This window comes from Zophobas morio, unplaced genomic scaffold (genome assembly GCF_036711695.1).
Source record: "Zophobas morio isolate AGI-343-1 ecotype UQ-CSIRO unplaced genomic scaffold, CSIRO_AGI_Zmor_V1 ptg000011l, whole genome shotgun sequence".
Lineage (NCBI taxonomy): Eukaryota > Metazoa > Arthropoda > Insecta > Coleoptera > Tenebrionidae > Zophobas > Zophobas morio.
Window position 1 is genome coordinate 1,971,656 of NW_026972116.1, and position 24,093 is coordinate 1,995,748.

Sequence of the window (24,093 nt, forward strand, 5' to 3'; positions counted from 1 at the left end):
GCTGAGGCTATAGATCACCAAAATCAGCTAGATGTTGTATACACAGACATTACCAAAGCCTTTGATCATATCGATCATTTTCTGCCTCTCAAAAAACTCCAGTGCTTTGGCTTTTCCAAACCGCTTTTAACTCTTATTAAATCGTACCTCTTTAACAGAGAGTTGGTCGTGAAATACCGTAACTTTCTGTCTCAGCCTTTCACCCCAAGATCCGGTGTGCCGCAAGGGTCTAATCTGGGCCCCTTGTTGTTCATATTGTTTATTAACGACATAGTTGATGGGCTGAACTGCAATAAACTGTTATTTGCTGACGACTTAAAACTTTTCTTGGACGTCAAATCTTTGAGCGATTGCCAACAACTTCAATTAGATTTAAATCGTCTAATTTACTGGGGAAGGTGTAATCGTCTCTCAATTAATCAATCTAAGTGCTTCGTTGCCTCTTACTCGAGAAAAGCTTCTGTTGTTAAGTTTGACTATTATATGGAAGGTGTAGTCTTAACTCGTTTAGATAAGTACAAAGATTTAGGCGTTGTTTTTGATAATAAATTCTACTTTTCTAATCGCATTGCTGAATGTATTTCCAAAGCGTATAAAATGTATGGTTTCATATATCGTAACTGTCGTGACTTCTCGAACACACACTCACTTATTGCCCTATTTAATTCTCTCGTCAGGTCATTTCTAGAACACTGTGCCTTGATCTGATTTCCGATCTACAATACCTATATCGACCAAATAGAACGAATTCAAAGAAATTTTTTAAAATTTGTAGCGTATCTGACCGATGGCGTTTATCCCCCTCGAGGGTTCAATCATGAATTATTATTGGCCAGATTTAATTGCAAACGACTTCACACAAGAAGGATAATTATTGTTGCTAAATTTTCATACAATATACTAAATAATAGAATAGATTGTCCATACCTCCTTGATAAGTTTTTCTTTGTTGTCCCTAGATTAAACTCCAGACAGAATCCTTTATTTTATGCACCTCGCTGTAAAACTAATGCTCTAAGTAGGTAGATCGCCCGTTGCGCTCATGTGTAACTATTGCAACTTAATTAGCAGTGACTGTGATTTCAATTTCGATTCAGCTCAACATATATGTAAATCTCTTCTAAAGTTGTTAGTGTTGTAATTGTATTATTAATATTATCCCCATTTTTGTTATTAATATGTTTAGTTTGAGGTTACTCCTACAAACATTTAAGTTTAAGTTTCTGGTCTTAACGGTTTACTATGTTATCTTCATTAATTTGTAATTATTTTAATTTTCATCCTTATTTTTTATTAATATCTTGAATAGGAGGATGTGCTTACTCATAGATTCATTTAAGTTTTAGACTCTAATCTGAGCGATTTAAATATTAGGTATATTGCTTTCTTTAATTTGTAATTATTTTAATTTTCGTATTTATTTATTGTTAATATGTTTAATTATCATTTATATGCTTCATTCTTTTTTAATTATTTCCTGTAATTGGGTGTTTTTTGCTCGTTGGAAATAAAGATGATTATTATTATTATTATTATTAAAATCTAAAAAGCTGTTTTGTTAGGAACATGTCATGTAAGTTTTTCGAACAGTTTGATCACGTCATCAGAATAGGTTAGCATCGGTAGGTCAGAGTAGTGTAGGTCACTTTTCAAGTGATGCACGGATAAATGACCGATAGTTACGCTAGGCTTTTTGGGTTGGGGTGAAATTCGGTGTTACAGTTTCAAAGTTATATTGTAAAATGTTATATACTTTTTAACTATTTTTTCCAAAAATCTGGGTCACTAGGGTAAAAAATCAACACGGAATCATAAACCACAAGTGCAAGTCTAATAACCATCGACATAGATGACAGACGACAGACGACAGACGACAGACGACAGACGATAGACGACAGACAGACAAACACATAGATAGACAGACGAAAACGAGCGACCTATTTTTTCATATTCATAGAACTTCGAGGAAACATGAAAGTTCGCTGGATGAATCTGGTTACAATACTTCCTGAGGTTCGAGGAATAAAATATAAAAATTTCAAGTTCTCAACCAAGATATTTGATAGTATGTACAGTTATACAGTCTTATAGCATAAAGAATCGTCTGCTATTATTTCCTAATTTCTACCCACAGAACAGTTTTTTGAAATTTGACAATTATTATTATTATTAATCCTCTGAAACAAAAAAATTCAAATTCTCAACTAAGCTATTTGGTACTACACACCAATGGTGAAAATTACTAAAGGTAGAATGGAAATTTACTGAAAATTTAGCAGTGACTTGATTTCTATAAGCAAGTAGTGTACATAATATACATACGTACGTACAGAAATGATATATTGAATAATGTCAAGTTTTTCTTTACAAAGTTAACAATAGTGATTTCTGACTCTTGGATCTTAAGACTAGCTACAACCAAAATACTCAAGAAAAAAATTTAAGAATCTTACTAATTGAGAAAATAGACTTGTAGTAATATGCATCCATGATTTGACAAAAAAGTAGTCATGTCAACAAATTACATGAAAGTTCCGTTTAGTTTATTAATGTTTTTGGTTAATTGACTGACTAATTAAATTCAATATCCTTGTTAAGATGATGTATTTTGTGCAAATAAAAAAAATAACTGTGTTTAAAACATTATGCGCGCTAAAAAATATATGAAAGCAAATCAGCCGAAAAATTAGATCAGGAAGGCAAATTTTTCATTCATTTTATAGACCAGTCTAAACTTTTCGGTGTGCCTTTACATTAATTACTTCCGCTTGAAACGTAAACAAAAAGCTTTCTATTTCGGTATAACTACACATATAAATTGGAACTTTTCAGCCTATAAAATTTTATTGTTAACTTGATCTTTTTGAAGAACCATCTTAGATTTTAGAATGTAGTAATGTCTTGCTGCGTTATGTACTACAGGCATCAACATTAATTTAAGCTTTGACAAAAACTGGGTTGTGACTTGCGTCTCCCTACTACTTACAATTTTCATCAATACGATGCCTTATCACAAAGTGAAAATTTGAAATCATCTTACTAGTCAATAAAATGGAACATGCTTTTTTGACAACCGACATAAATAAAGTAACTAAAAAAAATGTTTAGGCTAAAATGCCATAACTTAAATAATATTTGGTATTTATTTATCTTTACATTTTATAATTTTATAGTGGAGTATCTGTTTTAGGTCCTATAATAATAACGGGCAGTGGAAAAAATAGACGTCTAATGAGGTTTGTGGGTAATATTCTAGAGATAGACAAACTTAATTGCAACAAATTTGGTATACTCTCACGAATAGAATGGCTAGGACTTAAAAGTGAAGACTAGTAAATAAAGAAAACTTAACGATTAAAAGAATAAGGATATGGAAACCAGAGGCAAACAAAGGGAGAAGAAGGCCGAAGACAAACCGGGAAGACCCAGTGACCAACGATTTGCGATATACGGGGACAACGAACTGAAAAATACGTGTCCAAAAATGAAGTAGAATAGCTAGGAAAGCACCAACGAAGAAATAATTCCTCTGAATAAGGTGGACTCAGGTGGAATGATTCGTCACACTTAAAGAACCAGCAAAGCTCTAGCGAAGAGCGGTTTCTAATTTCTCTGGGAATGTAAAACCTACAATGGTGATGGTATCTGTGTTTATTAATTTAGTTAGTAATTCAAACGAAACGTCTGCAGCACTTCCAGAAACAAAGGACAAATATATAGTGTTTGTGTTCACCGGATATTAAAGATAATGGAAAAAATAAATTAAGCAACCTCTTTGGAAACATAACCAAATCAGTCCCCTATCGTTTGCACTTAACTGAAAATGGGTATAAATGTGTAGTGTTCTTTCAGCAATGTCAGTGTAAGTTGAGACTCTCCAAAGAAAAGTAAGTAATTATTACAAATTTTTATTTTATTATATTTTATTTTATTTTGCTTTTTGTTTTATGCTTTAATTAGTATCGACTAGTTGCGCTGGTTGTGTATTAGTTAAGTTATAATATGTGCTAAGCTTGGCTCATACTTACAACTGTTTTAAATAATGTTACAAAAACTGCGAACATGGTAACAAAATATAAGTACATCATAATTACCCTATTACAATACTCCATTAGCTTATGCTTGGGAAATGAAACTTAGATATAAAGTTAAGAATGTTTTTTAGCTTCATACAAAAAAATATTGACCACTTTACTTTCAACTACATTTAAATTTCAACACTCTTGAAATCACACAAATATCAAATATACATATATACCAATTTTTATTATTTAGTTAACGATTTGGAGGAGTGGAAATAATATGGCACTATTTTTTCTTCTCAAGAAATACTCATCTTCAAATGCCAGACCTGTTAGTTTATAAAAATTGTAAACTTTTTTTTTGTACCCTTTGCGAATTAGGGCTTTTCCGGTCTGTATCAGTTGCCAAAGTGGGTAATCCATATTTAGTAGGTATACAAGACTTCATCCACCAATTTTCATGGGTTCTGAAATATTTATATAATGTAAATCTGTTGCTAGCTCTTAGACTATAACAGGAGGTAGCTAAGGAACGTACTGTAATAGGGTCAGTTTAATAAAACCCAAATGTTCAAGTACTCGTATTTCCTTACGAAAGCCTTTACCCTGAAATTTTATGTACAAACGCTTTAAAATTATTGTGAAGATGGTGAAACGCTAGTTAAGATTTGTCTGTTTCTCATATCAAAATAAATCTCGTCTTGCAAAATGTTATATAATCTTTTAATAGAAAAGTGCACAGTTGTATTAGGAAACAAAATTTAAAAAAATTCCTATACCACAGTATATAATAATTTTATTTAAAATTTGACAATGTTCTTTTAGTTTTTGGAATTTTATTTAAAAAAGTTACGATGTTATTTCTTCAAAATTATTAAATACTTATCTTAAACATGTATCGAGAAAGCAGTCCTAGGTTGCCTTACTTTGTGTTTCAATGACGGTCAATTCTATAATTTTATAGTTTTTTTATTTGGGCATAAAACAAAAAAAACCGCTAGTTTAGAATATTTACAAAAATATGCTTAAAAACAAAAGTTTTTAGTAATGCCTTATTTCTGTAATGACACTTGTTAAATAAAATCTGCGACCAGCAATAAATTTATTAATTGGTACTTAATCGAACCATTTTCCCAAGCTGTTTGTTGGTAAGTAGTATTGTTACCGAATGTATCTGTTAATTTTATTGCAACAGTGTAAACCGTGAACATTTTTAGAAATATTTGATTTTGAACATTAATAGGACAATAAAAAATAATTCCGTTACAATATTCATAATAAATGTTCCGTTTTCTGTGTTTGTCATAAACTTTCAATCACACATATAAATTTAATGAAATAAATTCCTGTTTTGAAAGTCATTGCTAACAACATTTTTGTTAAGTTTGACATGAGTCTCGTGGGGAATCACTTACATCCTGTTCTCGAGTAAAATACTTCCGAGCAATGTTATTGAACCTTATTAAAGAAATGACGTGCTATAAATAGATTCTACTTTACATATTTTTAAATCTTAACAATTGTTAGTATTTTTAGGCACACTTAAATATCTTTTGTGGGCATTTATATCTTTTAATTTTATTTTAGTAAAATAAACAACTGGACTGAGCACATTTAGCTCGATTTTTATGAAGATATTTTTCTTAAAACTAACAAATATTTTTAATATTATCAAATATTTTGCAATATGCTGAATGAAAAAAGCCTCATTACTGAAAAATAAGAATATTAAATCATAAAAATCATATGGGAAAATTTTTCTATGAAATTTTAACATTTAAATAATCATTTCACTATAATCGCGGAACTTCACTACCCAATATCCGGGTCTTTCGTCCTTGCGGAAGCAGCTTCTAATACGGTAAATACTATAAAATCAACTCAATTCATAAAATTGTTTATGTCCATACCGACTAATCAAAACAAGGATATAGCTGTGAGTTACTCAGAATTTTTACAAAAAGTTATGCCTACCACCCATGGCTAGCCATCAAACTCTTTGTTCACCATTTCTTTAAAGTCTGATGAAATTCTCAATATTTTTAGTTGAGTTGCGTGTGCTTACGAGCTAATATCATTGTGAAATTACTAAACTATTACTCGCATGATTATAGGATAAAATGGACACCAGAACCAGAAATTTTATAAGAACTGTGCTTCTAATGTTTCTCACCGCTTCAGTTTTCCTCGTAGTGGATGCTAATCCTATTGGTATGTAGGTATAAATTAAAAAATTATTAAAAACTAAACTAAATTAATTGTAGGAGTATGTATACGAAATTGTGCGCAATGCAAGAAAATGTTTGGACCTTACTTCGAAGGACAACTCTGTGCAGATGCATGTGTCAAGTTCAAAGGCAAAATCATTCCAGACTGCGAAGACATAGCGTCCATTGCACCGTTTCTAAGTAAATTCGAATGAGGAAACTTTTGACAGATAGGTCTAAAGGAAAACAGAGCAATGTGCCCTAAGTATTTAACTTATTTCTGTTATCACATAATTTTCGTATTCCATTTGCCTGTGATGTTAGTTTTTTATTTATTTAAGTATTTATTTGTATTTTGGTAACGTGTAAACAAATAAAGAATGCAGAAAGATACCAGTTTCACAAACTGTTGCACTAGAAACCTGTTTTATTCTCAACCTACTTTATTATTTCTTGAGACTTAACATGATGATGTAAACAGTTTCATGTTTTGCTTTGTTATGGCAATATACTGGGTGTTCTGCCAAAAATCAAACTGGTCCAGTATATAACAGCAAAAATGAAAAATAGAACAGGAAATACAATTCTGGAAATTCGATCTACTTTGTGCCAAAGAATTTTTTCTTTTCCTTTTTTCTGGAACAAATTTATTAGGGAAATCATGTATGTGATTTACTATTAATGTCTGAATAAATACTATATTAATACCTACATTTCGCCAAGTAGGAGGAATTACTGGGTAACTGCTCCTTCTAGATGTGCAACTAGGCTTTGATAAATGTTTCCACGGTGTCATTGCAGCTTCCTACAAGAGAAATTTAAATGACAGATTTTTCTACTTATTTATTACCATTGCTTGTTCACATTGTTTTTTCTTCACTTTCTGGTACTGGCCATCTAAAACTTTAACAATTACGAATTCTCCAAAAGCGGCAAAGACGGACACCATACAACCAGCCATCCATAGATCCAAAGCCTGTTGTAATTAAAAAATAATAATAATATTAAGATGATTACACAAAGCGTCTATCTACGTAAGAAATAATTATCTCAGCAATACAGTATTTACTGATTGTAATACCTAATAAACTTTCATATTTGAAGTACCTTGATATATGCCACTGCTGGTATGTCTGACCTCAGTCCGGTGAACATAGTAACCAAAGTAAGTAAACAGGTAACTAACAACGTCACTCGTCCTGGTACCGCATCCAAGCCTAACCAAAAACTAAGCCACGAAAGTACTACAACTAAAGTCGATGGTGCAAAAGTTTGAATCAAATGATGTCCAATTTGACGTTCGAATCTAAAATAGACCACTAGTCGTGAGAAATTACCTAGAAAGAAAAGATATTCTTTATTGTCAAAGATGTAAAGTAGTACGTACCATTTTTTTCTGATGTATAAACATTCTGCTCTTCCAGCTGCAGTGGAAGAATATTGTATTGAAGTAACTTGAGTTCTGGCACTATCATCACACCTTTCCTGGACCACTTTAAACGCATTTTGTTGTTGTTGTATGAAACTATAGTTAAAAATTAAAGTTTAAATATAAAGGCATACTCACAACTTTCTACATTGACAGGACATATTTGGGTATCCATCGGGTAGTGCCAGAACTCCATTTGACAAGCAACAATGGCATGCATTCTGGCATTATATTTAATGGTTTTATTTCTGTAGATTGTCACTGATGAAAATTTATGCGTAAGACCAGCAATTTCTAACAAAATATACGCGAATCTTAACAATCACATCTACTTCAACTAAAATGGCTTACCCACTACTTTTGAATTTAAAAAATATAGGTCGGGTTGCCACAAATTATCGAAACTTTGAGCAGGTAATGTAACTGCATCGTCTCCAATTTCAAACATGTCTTCTGGAATTTTGATGCGCGCATCAACCCATTCTTGGCTCAAAAACATGTCCATCCGAAAATCCATGTCTTCTACGTTAATAGAATTTATGTCCACAACTCTCATACTAAATTCTACTTCTATTGGACTATTACGAAGAGTTGGAGGTCTCACTTCTAAAAAAGCTTCTAATGAATAAGAAACATAAACTACCGTACGAACAACAAAATTAGTGATCAAGGGAGGTTGCGATGGACTTACATTGGGCATAGTAGATAAAAAACAAGGAGTAATATTTATTGGGAACAAATATAATACGCCTACCTACGTATGTTAATCACAACCTCCTTTTATCTAAAATTTTGTTGTCCATACAGTATAACCAATGCAAATCACCCTTGACGTAGTATTCAGGAATTATATTTTTAGAAGTATTTAAATAACTTCGGTGTTTTGGTACTAAAGCTGTACAAAGCCACACTGGTAATAAACTATAATACATGTAAAATTAATATTAAAAACACGAACAATCTTACCAAAAAACTATCCACTTCCTTGTTATGAAAACCATGTTCATAGCATCACGTTACGGATCAAACCTTCGTTGAAATAATCTTAATTAGCCCACTGTTTGCCGATTTTAACTTTTTTATTTAACACCTCTGCTTAAATATTTTTGTTTCTTTTTCCAATTCTCTAGACACCGCATTAGTCAGACACTTCTCACGTGTTTCATAAACTAGAAAAAAATTATAGTGTACACGGTAATTTGTCAATAGAATTGTCGGCTTGATGAATCAATTACTACATATAACCAACCTGAATGCAATTAGCGTGTTGTCACTAATTTATTGAATGATTCTTTCCGTTTCCGTCTTTCTAATAGCGTTGAATTTTAAAAGACGAAAAACTGACTCATGAAAATGAAGCTTTAATGGTTTTGTTGGCATTGTGTTAACTTGTACTAAAGGATGCACAGTAAAATAAAATTTAAGTTTACCGAAGAAAAGTTATTGTCTTATTGTTACAAAAAGGACTCAACGAAAAAAAAAACATTCCAATTAAAGGGTTCTAATTGAAGTAAGCAAGCAAAAAGTTAGAACAGTAGTAAAAGCACAAGTGCCCTATATTACACTGCTCCTGTGACGGTGCTCCCATGACGAGACTGCTGACTTATGAACCACAAAAAAACAAAAGAAAAAAAATTGGTTGAAAGTTGTTTCGACAGAACTTCCCTCGGTCCTGAAATACAATGATTTTTTTTTTTTTGAGTGACCCTGTATACGCAAATCCAAAAAATATTAATGGAATGATAAATCACAAGTACAGACTTATCATATTTTGTATATTTTAGATAGGATTTATTCAACAAAATTTTAGGGTGAGGTCAGCATTTTTTTAGGGTGGATGAGCACATACATTTCGATCAAAAATTTAGCATGCTTATGATAACTTTAAAACGTTTCCAAAAGTACAAAGCCTTCGGTTTTGTAGTTCCTGATTAAATCAATAAAATAAATTTACGCATTCATTAATTTTTTTGAGTCACCCTGTATATGCAAATCCAAAAAATATTAATGGAATGATAAATTTTACAAGTATAAATTCTGTTACTATCCGTCGGTATGCGTTCGCAGTAAAGAAATGCGCAGTGGACTTAAATTAGCGTATATATTAAGACAGTAACAAAACAAGTGTTCTTTACAAGTTATTCCTACGAACTAAAGTCACATATGTCTCGAGTGGCCAGATTGCCCCTCGAGGGTTGAGGGCGGTACGACCCGAGGCGAAACCCGATATCGGTCGAATCTGCATGAAACGAAACAAATTCATCATATTTTGTACATTTTAGATACGATTTATTCGGCAAACTTTTGAGCTGACGTCATCAAGTTTTTGGAGAGGATAACCAAATATATTTTGACTAAACATTTATTATGCTCTTTATAACCTTAAAACATCTGCAAGATTTCAAAGCATTCGGTTTTGTAGTTCCTGATTAAATCAATAAAATAAATTTACGCATTCATTAATTTTTTTGAGTCACCCTGCATATGCAAATCCAAAAAATATGAATGGAGTGATAGATCACAAGTACAGACTCATCATATTTTGTACATTTTAGATATAATTTATTCCGCAAACTTTTGAGCTGACGTCATCAAGTTTTTGGAGGGGATAAGCAAATATTTTTTGACTAAAGATTTATGATGCTCTATAGCCTTAAAACATCTGCAACATTACAAAGGATTCCGGTTAGTAGATTCAAAATTAAATTTCAAAATGTTGTTTTATAATTTTGATTTTTTTTCCAAAAATCTGGACGTTTCGGGTGAAAAGTCAATTTGGAGTTGTAAACTACATGTGTAGGACTATGTTATTTTATGCAATTTAAAACCCATTTACTATGTACAATTTTGTAATGACGTCATCGCATTAGTGGTGGGGACGATTAGACAAATTTTTGTTAGCGTTTTACCATCCACATGATATTCCTAATATAACTACAAATTTTCACAACAATCGGTCCAGTACTTTCGGAGATTATCTGTCTAATAAAAATCCGGGACGGCAGACGGACAGACGGACAGACGGACAGACGGACAGACGGACGGACAGACAGACGGAAATGGGAGACCTATTTCTTCGTCTTCTAGGAGTCACGAAAGATCGAGAAAACGTAAAAGTAGAGAGTCGGCCGACGGACTCGATTACAATACTTCCTTTGCTTTCGCTCGGGAAGTAAAAAGAATTTCTCCACATACCTTTTTGCCTTCGGTTAAAATTTTACGTTCATGGCATCTAAAAGTTCATTTTGAACAGTTTTAGCTGTTCCTTTAATAACCGTTGCTTCTTTCAAATGATTTGATAAAGCAGAGTCCAATTCAGCCGTAAAATCAATCAGACCTCGAAATATACCTGGATTTTGTGATTACCTACTTTCGTCATCTCCACGTAAAGCAAGTTCAAACACTCCACTAAAATTTTATGCACATTATCAATCGGCATAATATATGGCGATTTTTGTCGACCCTTGCGTTATGTGCCCGAATATTATTAATATATACGGTGTGTAGTTGTTTCTGAATGTCTGTATTACCGAGAAGATTATACAAGAATATTTATCATACGTGTTGGCGCAGAATGAAAATTAAAACCCGCGATAGTAACTCAATCCTCCCGAGCACGGTGAGAATGGGCCCACAGTCCAGTTGTATCAAACGCATATCAGGCGGCTACGACGTGTGATTTTCTTTGCAAAGGTGTAAACAAAACATCTAAATCAGCCATTATTCGGTCTCTGTGCCCAGGTTTTATCAGCATTTCACCAGAAATAACATATCATATATCCAAGTCACACTTTAGATGTAAGTGGATGTAAGTTTTGATACATTTTATGCAAGTGGAGAGAGAAAAAATTAGTTTTGATAATTATGACACAAATTTCCGGATAATTTTTTAAATATTGAAAATTACTATTTTACCATGTCCAGTGTGTTTGTAGACCCCCCGGCACCAGCCGCCCCTGAAAAAACCTACATTTTTCATAGCTTCAGACAGTCAGACACAATTTTATTAATATGAGCAAAGAATGAGATTTTGCCATCATTCAACATCTAAGTTAGAAATTAATTCAGGCCTATAGGTACATTACAGTTCTTCCAGGGAGTAATAAATTAATGCTAGACTTTTTAAGTGAATATGATATTACTTAGCTCTTTGTCTGTTGAAAGTTTATTTCTGCCGCAATTTGTGAAAATGTTGTCTAAGTTGTCTTAAAGTTTTATGCAGTCTCCCATTTGCATAACTATTGTATATATCTTGGTATCATCTGCATATAACAACTTGTCCGCAGTAATTACATGCGTGAAATCGTCTATAAACAATCAGATATAAAATTTGACAATAATCAGTCCAGTAGTTTCGGAAATTACCTGTCGAGAAGACACGAAACCAACCATTCGACAGATGGACCTTATTACAATACTTATTTAGCTAACTATTCCAGCTATTCCAGGACAGTGGCTTTCTTTAACACTTGACATTGACCATTTCAAAAGCCTGAAACTTTCAAATGATAAACTTAATTGTTTCAAAATTGCTGCTTGCATACTTATTAATCTTAGTATTTATACTAAAGAAACCAAAGAAGTAATTTTCTGAAACATGAAACTATACCTATAAGGGCACAAGGGCAGCTAGGCAGAAAATAAAAATAACATTTTTGTTTTCCTTCATTAATACGATTACAATCTATTTAATATAGTTACTTCACGAGATTAAGCTAACGACGTATTCTTATCAAATCTATCGAACCACTGGATACTTTCATGTTTTCTCGACGTTCCATATAACACCTAGTGTACGAAAAAATAGGCCCCTGTTTCCGTCTGTCTGTCTGTTTGCCGTTTCCCGTCTATGTCAATTTATATTAGTCATATAATCTCCGAAACTACTGGACCGATTGTTGTCAAATTTTAAATGTATTTAGGAATATCGTGATTTATAAATCCGTGTTCGAGTTTTTACCCTAGGCATCCAGATTTTTGGGAAAAAATCAACAATCAATAAAATGTATAACATTTTACAAAATACATTTGAAATTGCAAAATCTAATGCTGTGAAATCTTGCAAACACTTTAAGATTATTAGAAGCATGGTAAATCAACATTTGTCCGTTCCTGATGTCCTCAAAAATGATTTCGTTATCTTACAATTTTGTGGATTCTTGCGATTGATGTTCTTCAAAGTTATGAACATTAGACATCCAATTTGAGAAAAAAAAGAGTGTGCTTAATTAATTAATTAGTTCTCTGTTCTACGGTCCTTACATTTTAACACGCTGACGCTTGTAATCTGAACATGCGAATAGCCAAATTCTTTCGAAATATAAACATAAACAGTTGAAGTTAAGCATGTATTGAAAAATTTAGAATACATTTTTCACGGTAGTTATAGTAGCCTGCATAGATATTGTAGCCGTCCATAGAGTTGAAATTTGCGAATAAAAATAAAATAAAACCGGCTCAAACGGAGCCGACGACGGCTTGCAAGTTCTGTCACTACGGCACGCGTCGTATCACACAGGGGCGTATTTAAGACCGATTGCACAAAATCTTAGGGTCACTGTAATCTTACTATTTTCTATCTACGACAAACGATTTGTCACACAGCTACGAAACCCACGATCTAGAGAAAGATGGAAGTGTGAAAATGTATTTCAACAAGTGTAATAACCGTTTGGTGCAACGCAATTGGTTCAAGCAAACTAAAATATGACAGGAAACAAACAGTCCACGTGGACTAGTTTATACCCGCGTTTGCTGCTAAGATTACCAGGTTTTTCGCTCCACCTACCTCCGCAACGATGAATATTCCATACCACAACTTGTTTACAGTGAACAGAGCTTCGTTTTTATTGACGAGATTGAGCTAAGAAATGAAACAGATTATATCATAACGGAAAAGATGACATTTAATATTAAATACGTCTCTGTGCAACGTGTGCCAGAGTGATGTCAGAATTTGCAAGCCACCGTCGGCTCCGTTTGAACCGGTTTTATTTTATTTTTATTCGCAAATTTCGACTCTATGGACGGCTACAATATCTATGCAGGCTACTATATCTGCTTTAATATTGTCCGCACTTTTGCGAAGCGCGCCTTTGAAATTTGCGCCCCGTAACGCTGGAGCTGCAAGGGCGTTATTTACGCCACTGGTTTTTACTTTATAAAGGTTACAACAAAACAAAAATTGCAAAATCAAATTTTCTCATTTTTGCCAAGAATTGGAATTTGTTGGACTATATTTCAAGGGCGAGGAAAGTTCTGTTGAAATAATCTTCGACCAATTTTTTATAAGATTATTTTGCAATGATAAATGTTTAAACAGTAACAGATAAATAAATAAATAAATATAATTATTTGCCCAACAGAACTAAAGAGTTCCAATTACAGGTCAAATTCTAACATATAAATAACAGATAAATTAAAATATGTAGAAATAAGACAGTATCCAAGGTCTCAGACGAAACATAAACATCAGTGTTTTACGTTTCTATGGATCCTATAAAACTTATATCCGGCATAACAAAATATTCTCTATTTACGAGAATATGGGTCGGTTTACAGAACAGCGAATTAAATATTTAATCCTCGATTAATTTAACAGAAGATTAAAATGTGGAATATGAGCCCGTGATGGGTTAAAACATGGACGTTGCCTAGCAATAGACCTCAATTAAAAGTTAATCGGGAGTTAACTTTAATTTCGATTTCTATAAACCGGGTCTATAAGTTTCAAAATGCAGGGACAATGTGGATCGGCCAGCCATGAAACCTTATTGATAATGGAACTTTTCATATGGGGATAAATGTAACTATAGAATATAAAGAGTTTTAATTTGCTGTCGTTAATTTTTCTGATAATAAAATAACCTTGCACCATTAACAGTTATTTCGATTTTTTTTATATGGTCGAGACCTTTGGTGGGCGCACCGAAAAACAGCTGCTATGAGCGATGGGTTTGGACAAGACCACGGTAAAAATTTTTGCGGAATATCAAGAGTAAAGTGATGCTACTGTCGTAATCACTGAATATCTCTTGTATGGAGGTGTCAGTATCACATATGATGGTACAGAATTAATAGATGTAACAATGTCTTGAAGTTGAACGATAATTTGTGTCCACAACTAAAATATTGAAAGAGCGGATTTGACAGATGCTGAAGAAATTTTGTTTGTTCTAGGACCTGACAGCAAAATTTTATTCAAAGAGTCTAACTCAAAAAAGGCAAACAGATTAGAACTCTGCGTCTACAAAACTGCAGCATATTAAGCCGGTAGTTAACCATCCACTACCACTTCCATCAGATCACCGTGATCAAGTCTTCTCAACGCGGTGACGATTAAGACACACTTCGCCCACTCAGAACCCCTCAACTACTTGTAAGTAGTATGATTATAGACAAACTGTCAAGCATCTCATCTGCGGCTGTCCTTATTATTTAATCAGAAATATAGTGCGGAGTGTGCCCCAAGTGTCTCTTGAGTTTTAGTAATTTTTAGGGCGGCTTAACCGCGCATCCTTGTAAACTTGCCGCAGTCCAGATGGTTGGGAGAGGGTTTGTCGCGATGGACCGTTATTAAAATTTTATTATAATATACTCCTAATAATTGCCAAGACAAGTGTGTTTACGAGTTTCTAAGCAGGTCATTTGGTGCCTTTGATTTCTTTAATTCTAGGAATTTATAGTAAGTGCGTATTCTTTATGTTTCGACAATGATTGTCCATTAACACTCCTGTTAAATTCAAATGCGGTCCTCTATTTCAAAGATGGAGGTATAAAAATTACTGAAAGTCAACAAACGTTTGGAACACACTCCGCACTATATTTCTGATCAAATAATACTGACAAACCCAAAGAAACCATTACCAGATATCCCTCAACCTCGTCGAAGCTCTAGGTCTAGAAAGTACCATCCGGAATTAGAAAACAAGCTTCCGTTCCTTAAAGCTATACCTACACATGTTTGAGTACATCTAGTATGTGTTATGTTTTAGTAAAGCGGATGCCAGACTAGGGCGAATCTGATATGTAAGGCGCCTTTGGCTTTGACACAACAGTTTGTGGAAAGCCGTGAAAGGGGGTCCTGATTGTGGTCACACCAGTGGAGGAGATTACCTTTACATCTATATACACCATTACGTTTCCTCTAGAAACATAGAGTTGACTCTCAATCTAAGCGGTTATTAGTGTATGCTCTATTGTATTCACTTGCCATCACTTAATAAATAATACTCCTACTTTAAAATTATTTTTGAAAAATAGAGATAACCGGTAACAATGCTTTTGTTCCAGTTCTAAATTATAGACATCTTTCAAACAACCCACAAATACGACATCATTACAATTATTTTAGATATTTTTACTAAATATTATTGTCAATAACATTTCCTTTCAAAAATAATTTTAGAGCATGCATGATTTACTTCTTCGCAATGCTTGCTAAGAATTGCAATATTGCAATACGTGTTTTATGCAGGTAACAGAGAGTTTTTTTTAATAAATTTTAAAAGATATTAATATATACAATAAAAGTTACAGTGTCAAATTCAGTAGTGTTTAATTATATTATTATTATAAAACTAACATAAAAATTTTGAATAAATTACGTATTAAATAATAAAAAAAGATGTACAATATAAGTATATGAATATATACGAATTTATCTGCTGGCCCTAAATAGCCTGTATTCAAACAGGAGGTGGCTCTGGCCCACCCTTGCGGGTGGTGGGGGCGGAACAAATATGACCGCCAGAAGCGCTAACATGCTCGTAAATCATGAACATAAATAAAATCTTCTGATATTAAGTTACTGCATTGTAAATGCAAGCTTAAAAACAAAAAAATCAAATTAAACCACTCTTTTCATTGATAATTGTTTACTACATCTGATATATTGGTACGCAGAAGCTTAGTACAGCCGCTTTAAAAAATTCCCTAAGGTCCGTGGATTATTGCAATCTGGCATAAGCTGTCCGTTGCTTGATATGCATGCATCTCCACAAGCTCGTCCTTGGAAATATGGCCCAAACATCTGCTTACACTGCACGCAGTTTCTGTAATAACATAAAATATGTATAGATATGTATTGATTATATATTCACATGTCAATCACTAACTAGCAGTGAAGTATCCTTTTATTTATATAATTGTACAACAAAAGAAGTTTCTTTTAAGATATATATAGCTCATTTTCTAACGTTGCTAGTTTTGGTGGTTCTTGTCACCAATGTAACAAATAATAACAAAAAAAAAAACCTAATTCAGATTTATTGATTTAACTGCAGTAATTTCACATTATTTTACTAGGTTTATTGAAGATTAATTATTCCGATGGAGAGAGTAGCATTTCATTGATATTGACACTGCCACCGAAAATATAGTTTTACATTTACCCACAAAAATCATGCGTTGCATACAAAACAACTACATAATCCTTTTGACGAATAGTGTACCTACTAAGGAGGACTTAAACAAGTTTACTGAAAAAGTAATGTTAGCAAATTTTCTTGAAAAGTCAGATTAACCAAACCGCCAGCGAAGGATACTATGGTAAAAATTTGAACGCACTCACCACTACATATTTTATGCATAACTGATATAAAAAATGTAGTGCAATGCTGAAATAGTTATTTAAGATACAAGTATAAAAAGTCATTGTTTATTGCATAAGTGGTACCAATGACATAAAAATACTTTTTATACGTGTCTTACAACATTTTATATACAATTGTCTCTTTTTTAGGTAAGCAGAAAAAATAAAAAAATCAATTTTTAAATTTTGTCCGTATTATTGCGTTGGCATTAGTGTGCCTTGACTGAATGTTGTCTATTTCAACTAATGTATAAACAAAGTTCAGACGCCTTTGCAGTTTGCCGAGTTTGCAGTTAAAACGTAATGCAAATAAAAATGTGTGGAACGGAAATCAACAAACTGATCAGGAAAATACTCCGTCTGAAATTTTTGCAGCGGCGCAAAAATAACATCAAATTTATTGCCTGAAAAATCCTGTCCGCAGTATGAATTGATCTACAAAAAACGCGCTCCTTGACTATTTTTCTGAAAGAGCCGAATATGTAAAACCATCAACCCTCTGGTCAGAGTACTCTATGGTAAGGACTTCATTGGCTATTAAAATGGATGTGGATTTGAAAAAGTTCATCAAGTTAACAGCATTCATAAAAATCAGCATTTTTATGGGAAGCACCGAACGACAGATTTTTAATGATGAAGGTACCTATAATTTTATAGCAGTTTCGTAATCTCGAATTTTAGGTTATAGCCATTTTCAGCATTGCCGGAGCGTGTGGAAGGTATGAATTTTCTAAAAAGAGCGTGGATGATGTAGAAGACTCTGCTTCGGTGTTGACAGTAAAACTCCGCCTTCGAAACTAACAAATCACGAAGTTTCGTTATTGATTGTCAAAGCCCTGATAAAAATTATAAAAATTTGTAGAAAATACGTTTCTCTTAGACCTTCGAAGACATCACATCAAGGATTGTTTGTTTATTATAGAAACGGAAAATGCTCGGCCCAACCGGTGGGTAATACTTTTGGAAATATTCCATGTGATATTGCAGAATATTTCAAGTTGCCCAACCTGAAAGAGTATACTGGACATAATTTCAGAAGATCGTTTGGCTACCTTGCTTGCCAATTCTATATTTTGCATAAAATTTTACAAAAGGAGCCATCGAAGTAAGTTTGTATGAACAATCTTGATGACATTTCTATAGTACCAACAACGCTTCCACGTCAAAGGAATATAAAGTGCTACAAATTGCAATTGAAAATTCTGCTAATTATTTATGCTGTAAAAATTTATAAATAAATGTTGTTGAACAATAAAATGTTTTCAGTAATCTGTTCGTCAACCACGCAGAAAAGGTGCAATAAAGTTTTTAATGCAGAGTTCAATAAACGTCTACTTTTTAATGAAAATATGTACAGAGAGCATCTATTTTTTTCACAATGATAAATAAATTATGGTGCCAAGTATCAAAACATAAACTGGGGATGTATGATGTATGTACCGTGTACCGCATGTACAACGAACATAAGTACCAATAACAATCTCCGTACCATTCGGCATTTTTTAGTTGGTATGGATGGGAATGCGAGGCTAACAAGGGGGCACCCCGATCAGATAGCTGTATTGATAAACCCTCGCCATTACCCCATTACCTCGCTGCGGTGGGCGTCTGGGTCACCACCCAGCCCGGTCTGACGCCCGTTGCTAGCTACCCAGTCCGTACCTGTTGGAGGTGGGGTTGGCTGACTTGATGAGGTACGAAATAAAATTTCGACCCGCAAGCCTTTTGAAGTAAGTGAAAAAAGCAAATCAACTCGAAGGTAGCTGCCACGCTCCCCTACTGCTGAGCTGAGTCGCTCTAGACAACTTAATACCCACAGTTACTACCCGCAGAGGTCCTTTAGTCGAAAGTAGAGCCTTACCAGAACCATTGATTAAATACATAATGTATTTCACATATTTTATATCACAAGTAAAAACTCATCATATTTTGCACATTTTGGGTAGAATTTATTCGTCAACATCCACGGATTTGAGCCAGTGGTTAATCTTAACCGTGTTAGAGGTTTTTTCTTTAGGCATCACGACGTTTAAGAATATTTCACAAGTGAACATCAAACTTACACCACGACACAATTTTAACTGAACTTCAGAAATATGGCTAGTGGTATTAGCAGAAGTGCATTTACAAATGAAATAATAAAAATGTGTTAACAAACTTGTTTGTAAGATAAAGTATTACAATCGAAAGCAAAGGCGCTAGACGTCTTTCAAAGAACTGCCGCATTTTATTGGTGTTGTTTCCTGGAAAGATCTGCTTTCAGCTCATCCATTGTGTGCATTTTTGTGAAATTGCCGCAAAACAGCAAGTTTAGGATGTTTTAGGTCACAAAAATCAGTTTTAGGTTACATACCTACTCACATTATAGGCAATTCGGCAATTATAAAGTAGGCTCAAATGACGTTATTTTTTCCGAAACACATTTATTTCTAAGTTTTATGTAAATGCAAAAAGGAACAAAACGGCAAAAAACCTAAAGTCCGGGCCCTAGGTATTAAACCCGTACGTGACTGCACATGCCACATTCTTCCCCACACACTAGCAGTTTTAACTGTACTCCATGGCACGTACATTCAAGTCTTGACTCTTCCCTCTCTGTGTGTGGCCCCCTTTAAAAGAGTTTTAGTTTAAAATTTGATAACTTGTGCAACGTAGGCCAAGATTTTTAGCTATTTCCAGTCAAATGCCTAGCAACTCTCGTATCAACACATCAAACTTCAAACCCCTTTCGATTTTCATTGTGCTCTACTTCCAATTATATGAACTCAGAACTACGCGCTGGCGCCCAAGCATACATCCCATTAGACCAGATCACCCCTCCAAAATCTATAATTAAAGTACCATGTTCACAAAGTACACAAAGCTCGCGGTACTCCAGGAAAACGGTTAGAGCAAACAACGGGACAGGAGATACGCCACGACCAATTTTAGGCACTAAAGCACCTTTTCCTCGAGCAATTTTAGGACGAAAAGAGTACGCCATTTGTGAAAATAAAGAAAATTGTACTTATCCTACCAAGGAGTACCGTTCCATGAACAGAAACGTGCACGAAGTGAAAATTAATGATGAGAAGTCAACGCCTGTGAAAGCCAATACTTGCAGTTTGTGATTTTTGTTTTAACGGTTGTTGCGTGTTATAACGGTGCTGTATTTTATTTTAGTGAAAAATAAATTGGAATAATAAGATCAGTGGAATGAAATACTGCGTTTTGATTAACTAAAATAATCCTCCAATATAAATAACCTACCTGCTACCACTCACGGTGTTTGTTATATATTAATCGAAATTTCAAGTTTTGATCAGATTTAAACAATAAAAACTATAGGTACTCGACTGTAAAACAAAAATTCATTCCTTGAACAAAATACTTACGTAATACAGACCGGTATGGAAGCAGCACAAATATAATTTTCAATTATCCCCATTAACACTAACACTATAATGAATGTTGGAGATCCCTAGAAAATTAATTAGTTTAATTCGCACTATAAATTACTGTACTATTATATAAAAACAAATATTTGTTCGCGCTAAAATCTTCACTTACCATCTTATTCGAACACTTGCTTGCTCGTAAATACCCCCGATAAACCCTTAACTTTGATTTTATAGGTAAATCGAGAGGCTTCATTATTTATGAACGCAATTTATCACTGCGTATCATTACCGCAGGGAATGTATAAAAAAACAAGGTGTTTGTCGCAGAGTGGGCGTTATTTGATTTGAAATAGTGAAGGGTTTCTTATTCTTCGTTCCATTTCCACACTGCCATAAATAAAATCGATTGCTGTCGTTATTTACCTGAGATGTAAAATTGCAGTATTTATTGGTTTGGAAATCAAGGATTTCTTTTATTACTGAAATGTGTTGTGAAGATATTTCTGTTTGGAATTTTCCCAAGATACATATGCAACAATTTACTGTTTTAAATAACCAAATTGGGTACTTCAAAAACTTTACTAGGTATGGTTTTAAATCAACTACAAGAAGTTCATTGATTATTGAAACTCCGCCCACGCACTAATTGCCAATTAGAGTATGCATCAAATATTGGAAAATGACATAATAAATTAGGTACCATAATTTAATATTTTTTTTTGTGACGTCGTAGGCGTTAAAACAGACTTTTTGAAAACACACACACATGTTAAGTAGATATATATTTTAGAATTTAGTGCGTAACAGCCAAATCTTAAGATGCTATTTAGTAACAATAGATTTCTCGAGTAGTTAACAGAATAAATATTTAGTAGAGAAACACTATGGATATTGTAGGTAGTACATAAAAAATTCTAGGCTGCAGGATAAACGACTAATAGGAAACTAAATTGAACTACTCCATTCACTTAGTAGATACACACTCAAAGAATTTAAAGTATTCGATAGCTACTAATATATATATAAAAATAAAGACATTGCAGCAATTGAAGAAATGCACGAACAAAAAATTGGCAGTGTAAAAGGTCCCACAGAATTCAAATGAAACAGAAGCCTTAAGATAATTCAGTGTTGCACGAAATTTATGATCACATGAAACGCTATATCTATATATACATATAAATCTACACTAGTAATTTAATCTATCACATGAATTTCTTTAACTCTATAGATCGACGAGTTGTGCTCTAAAACAAAATGATATAATAAAAAATACAATAACAAGAATTTTAACAAGTTTTAGATTTTATGATCTTGACGAAGTTAACCAAAATATACATATTGATAACATCACATAAATTAGTAGAGAATATAATACTATTCATATAGTATAAATAATTATAATACAATTCAACAACATATTTAATATGCAAGTAATTCTAGTATGATATTGTATGGAGTCATTCCCCTGTGTCGAGCCATTTACTTTCTTCGATGATCCTCTCAAAGCAGTCCATTAAATATAGATGCTAAAAAACAAAACAACCACTTTTTTTCAACAAACTAAAATGGGTAAGCACTCGTGATGTGGAATCTGAACTTCAAAACTCATCTACAAAAATTCATTCTTCACATTTTTTACTTTTTTTTTTTTAACAATGTGTGTACCAGTAACATATTACAGTCGCGGACCATACAAACTCAGACACCGACTTTTTGTAACACGCTACAAAATTTATATTTTGCAATGTGTAAATTTACTTTTTGGCCTCTCGATCTGTAAAGAACTCATTCATGAGTCTGATGTACCCGGTGACTACGATTTTACAGTCATTCATTGATTTACCACATCGCGGTGAGGTAAAATAACTCGAAATTTTTTATGTTTAAGAGGCCTTTAAAAAATTAATTGTTCTACAAATAATAAAGGATAGGTACCTGCAGAAATATTATTTACGCAAATTTTTGTTCAACAAAATATTTGAGAAATGAAGAAAACGCAACGCCTACTGTAACAGTATATTAAGTATTAAGAACGGTAAGGGGTGTTTACTGGTCGAAGGCAAAAGTTTGGAGACAGAGCGAAGCGACGTCTCCAATTTGTCTGAAACCAGTAAACCCCCTTAACGTTCGTGAAGCTTATACTATTTTTTGTACGACCATCAAAAGATTTGCGTCTTTTTATCAAATTCATAAATTGAAAGAATTTATATCAAACATGAACAAGGTCGTTTTTTAATTTAAAATTTGTTACTATGGTTTCGATTAATATAAACAACAATTTTAAAAATCAGTTTCCATATCAGTTTCCATTTTGACCGCTGTCGATTTAGATTTAATCTGACTGGATTTCGAGTTAATTTTCTTTCCGCGACTATTAGTGAGTGATTTATTTGCTTAAAATATCAATCATGAGTGATTCTGAAAGCGAAAATGTCGAAGTCGAACACTCATGGAATTTAAAATAAAAAAATCTTGAATGCATGATTACTTATCGTTCAGCTGAACAGTAAGTAATTTACTTACCGTTCGCCTCTTAGTTGTTAGTCGTAGCAACCCGTAAACTGAACTTACTGCTATGGAATCCTATACGGTAAATGATCGAAAAAGCGGTGGTCGTACAAAAAATTGTTTAACGCAGCGTACTGGATACCGAGTTACAATTTCGTAAAGTTTGAATTTGAAAGATTACTATAAGTCTAAAAATAGGTCGGACAAAAAATTTTATACATTATTTGTGCGTTAGGGCATTTTACAGGGCTCGGCTTTATTAAAGCACTCCGCTGCGCGTCGTGCTTCAAAATTAAAACCTCGCCCGTAAAATGCTACCTACCGCACTCATAATGTAAATAACTATTTTTACTTCCTCTTGTCTTGTTAAAGCTCGTTTACTGTCGTCTGAACTAACTCGGTAAATTAGCCTTTACACGCACCCTGCCTGTAAAGCGTTACCGTGGCAGCTTTACAGGCGCCTTGCCTGTAAAACGTTATCATGACAGCACCGGAATCAAAGACACATTCGCTGCGTCGGCCTTTTTCTTAATCTCACTAATACTGTGCTAATACTAACGTTAAAATCACCTTCAAACTCTTCATCTTCATCGAATTCCACAATTAACAGAGCTCAGAAACAAAATTAAACTATTTAAATTATTAATCGAATTTACAAATTGACAGTCCCGTTATTTTCAAACAATTCAATTTTCCATAGTTACCGGAGCAAACTATGAAAAATAACTACAATTTCTATGACTGTAATTTCAAGTAAAATTTCTAGAGATGCCAAAGTTGTTCATTTTCAGGATTTTCAGCAAGAGGAAGTAAAACGTTGTACGCGGCTCGCTTGCAACTAGCCTTTACTGGGGCTCACCGGATTACAGAGCTCGCTCCTACGTCGCTCGCCCTGCAAACATTCCGGCTCGCCCGTAAAGGCTAATTTACTAAGCTTGCCACGTAAATAACT

At 33.5% G+C, this 24,093-nt stretch overlaps 4 protein-coding genes across 7 annotated transcripts in view; 1 reads left to right on the top strand and 3 right to left on the bottom strand.

Annotated features, from left to right (window-relative positions):
- Positions 1-3,827: 3,827 nt before the first annotated feature.
- Positions 3,828-6,601, top strand: LOC135126642 (eclosion hormone-like). Of its 2 annotated transcripts, none has more exons than XM_064052682.1 (3): positions 3,828-3,887; positions 6,137-6,233; positions 6,287-6,601. In XM_064052682.1, the coding sequence occupies exons 2-3, from the start codon at positions 6,143-6,145 to the stop codon at positions 6,442-6,444; spliced, it is 249 nt and encodes an 82-aa protein (XP_063908752.1). In that variant the 5' UTR covers positions 3,828-3,887; positions 6,137-6,142; the 3' UTR covers positions 6,445-6,601. The 2 variants fall into 2 exon arrangements, with proteins under 2 accessions (XP_063908752.1, XP_063908751.1); XM_064052681.1 differs by lacking the exon at positions 3,828-3,887 and adding an exon at positions 5,779-5,883.
- A 106-nt stretch (positions 6,602-6,707) lies between these two features.
- On the bottom strand, positions 6,708-9,305 carry LOC135126639 (glycine receptor subunit alpha-2). Its single transcript, XM_064052678.1, has 9 exons — positions 8,625-9,305; positions 8,485-8,579; positions 8,010-8,264; positions 7,797-7,952; positions 7,617-7,754; positions 7,337-7,566; positions 7,080-7,205; positions 6,942-7,034; positions 6,708-6,865 (listed from the first exon to the last, which is right to left on the bottom strand). The coding sequence occupies exons 1-9, from the start codon at positions 8,663-8,665 to the stop codon at positions 6,728-6,730; spliced, it is 1,272 nt and encodes a 423-aa protein (XP_063908748.1). The 5' UTR covers positions 8,666-9,305; the 3' UTR covers positions 6,708-6,727.
- Positions 9,306-16,198: 6,893 nt separating this feature from the next.
- On the bottom strand, positions 16,199-20,906 carry LOC135126644 (eclosion hormone-like). Of its 2 annotated transcripts, XM_064052684.1 has the most exons (4): positions 20,800-20,906; positions 20,625-20,710; positions 16,542-16,711; positions 16,199-16,485 (listed from the first exon to the last, which is right to left on the bottom strand). In XM_064052684.1, the coding sequence occupies exons 1-3, from the start codon at positions 20,881-20,883 to the stop codon at positions 16,567-16,569; spliced, it is 315 nt and encodes a 104-aa protein (XP_063908754.1). In that variant the 5' UTR covers positions 20,884-20,906; the 3' UTR covers positions 16,199-16,485; positions 16,542-16,566. The 2 variants fall into 2 exon arrangements, with proteins under 2 accessions (XP_063908754.1, XP_063908753.1); XM_064052683.1 differs by lacking the exon at positions 16,199-16,485 and having other exon boundaries at positions 16,502-16,711.
- Positions 20,907-21,490: 584 nt separating this feature from the next.
- Positions 21,491-24,093, bottom strand: part of LOC135126645 (sorting nexin-27) — a 30,539-nt gene continuing 27,936 nt past the window's right edge. For both annotated transcript variants that reach the window (XM_064052686.1, XM_064052687.1), the window contains exon 8: positions 21,491-22,159. In XM_064052686.1, coding sequence (XP_063908756.1) covers positions 22,091-22,159 — 69 coding nt within the window. In that variant the 3' untranslated portion in view covers positions 21,491-22,090. The remainder of the gene's footprint in view (positions 22,160-24,093) is intronic.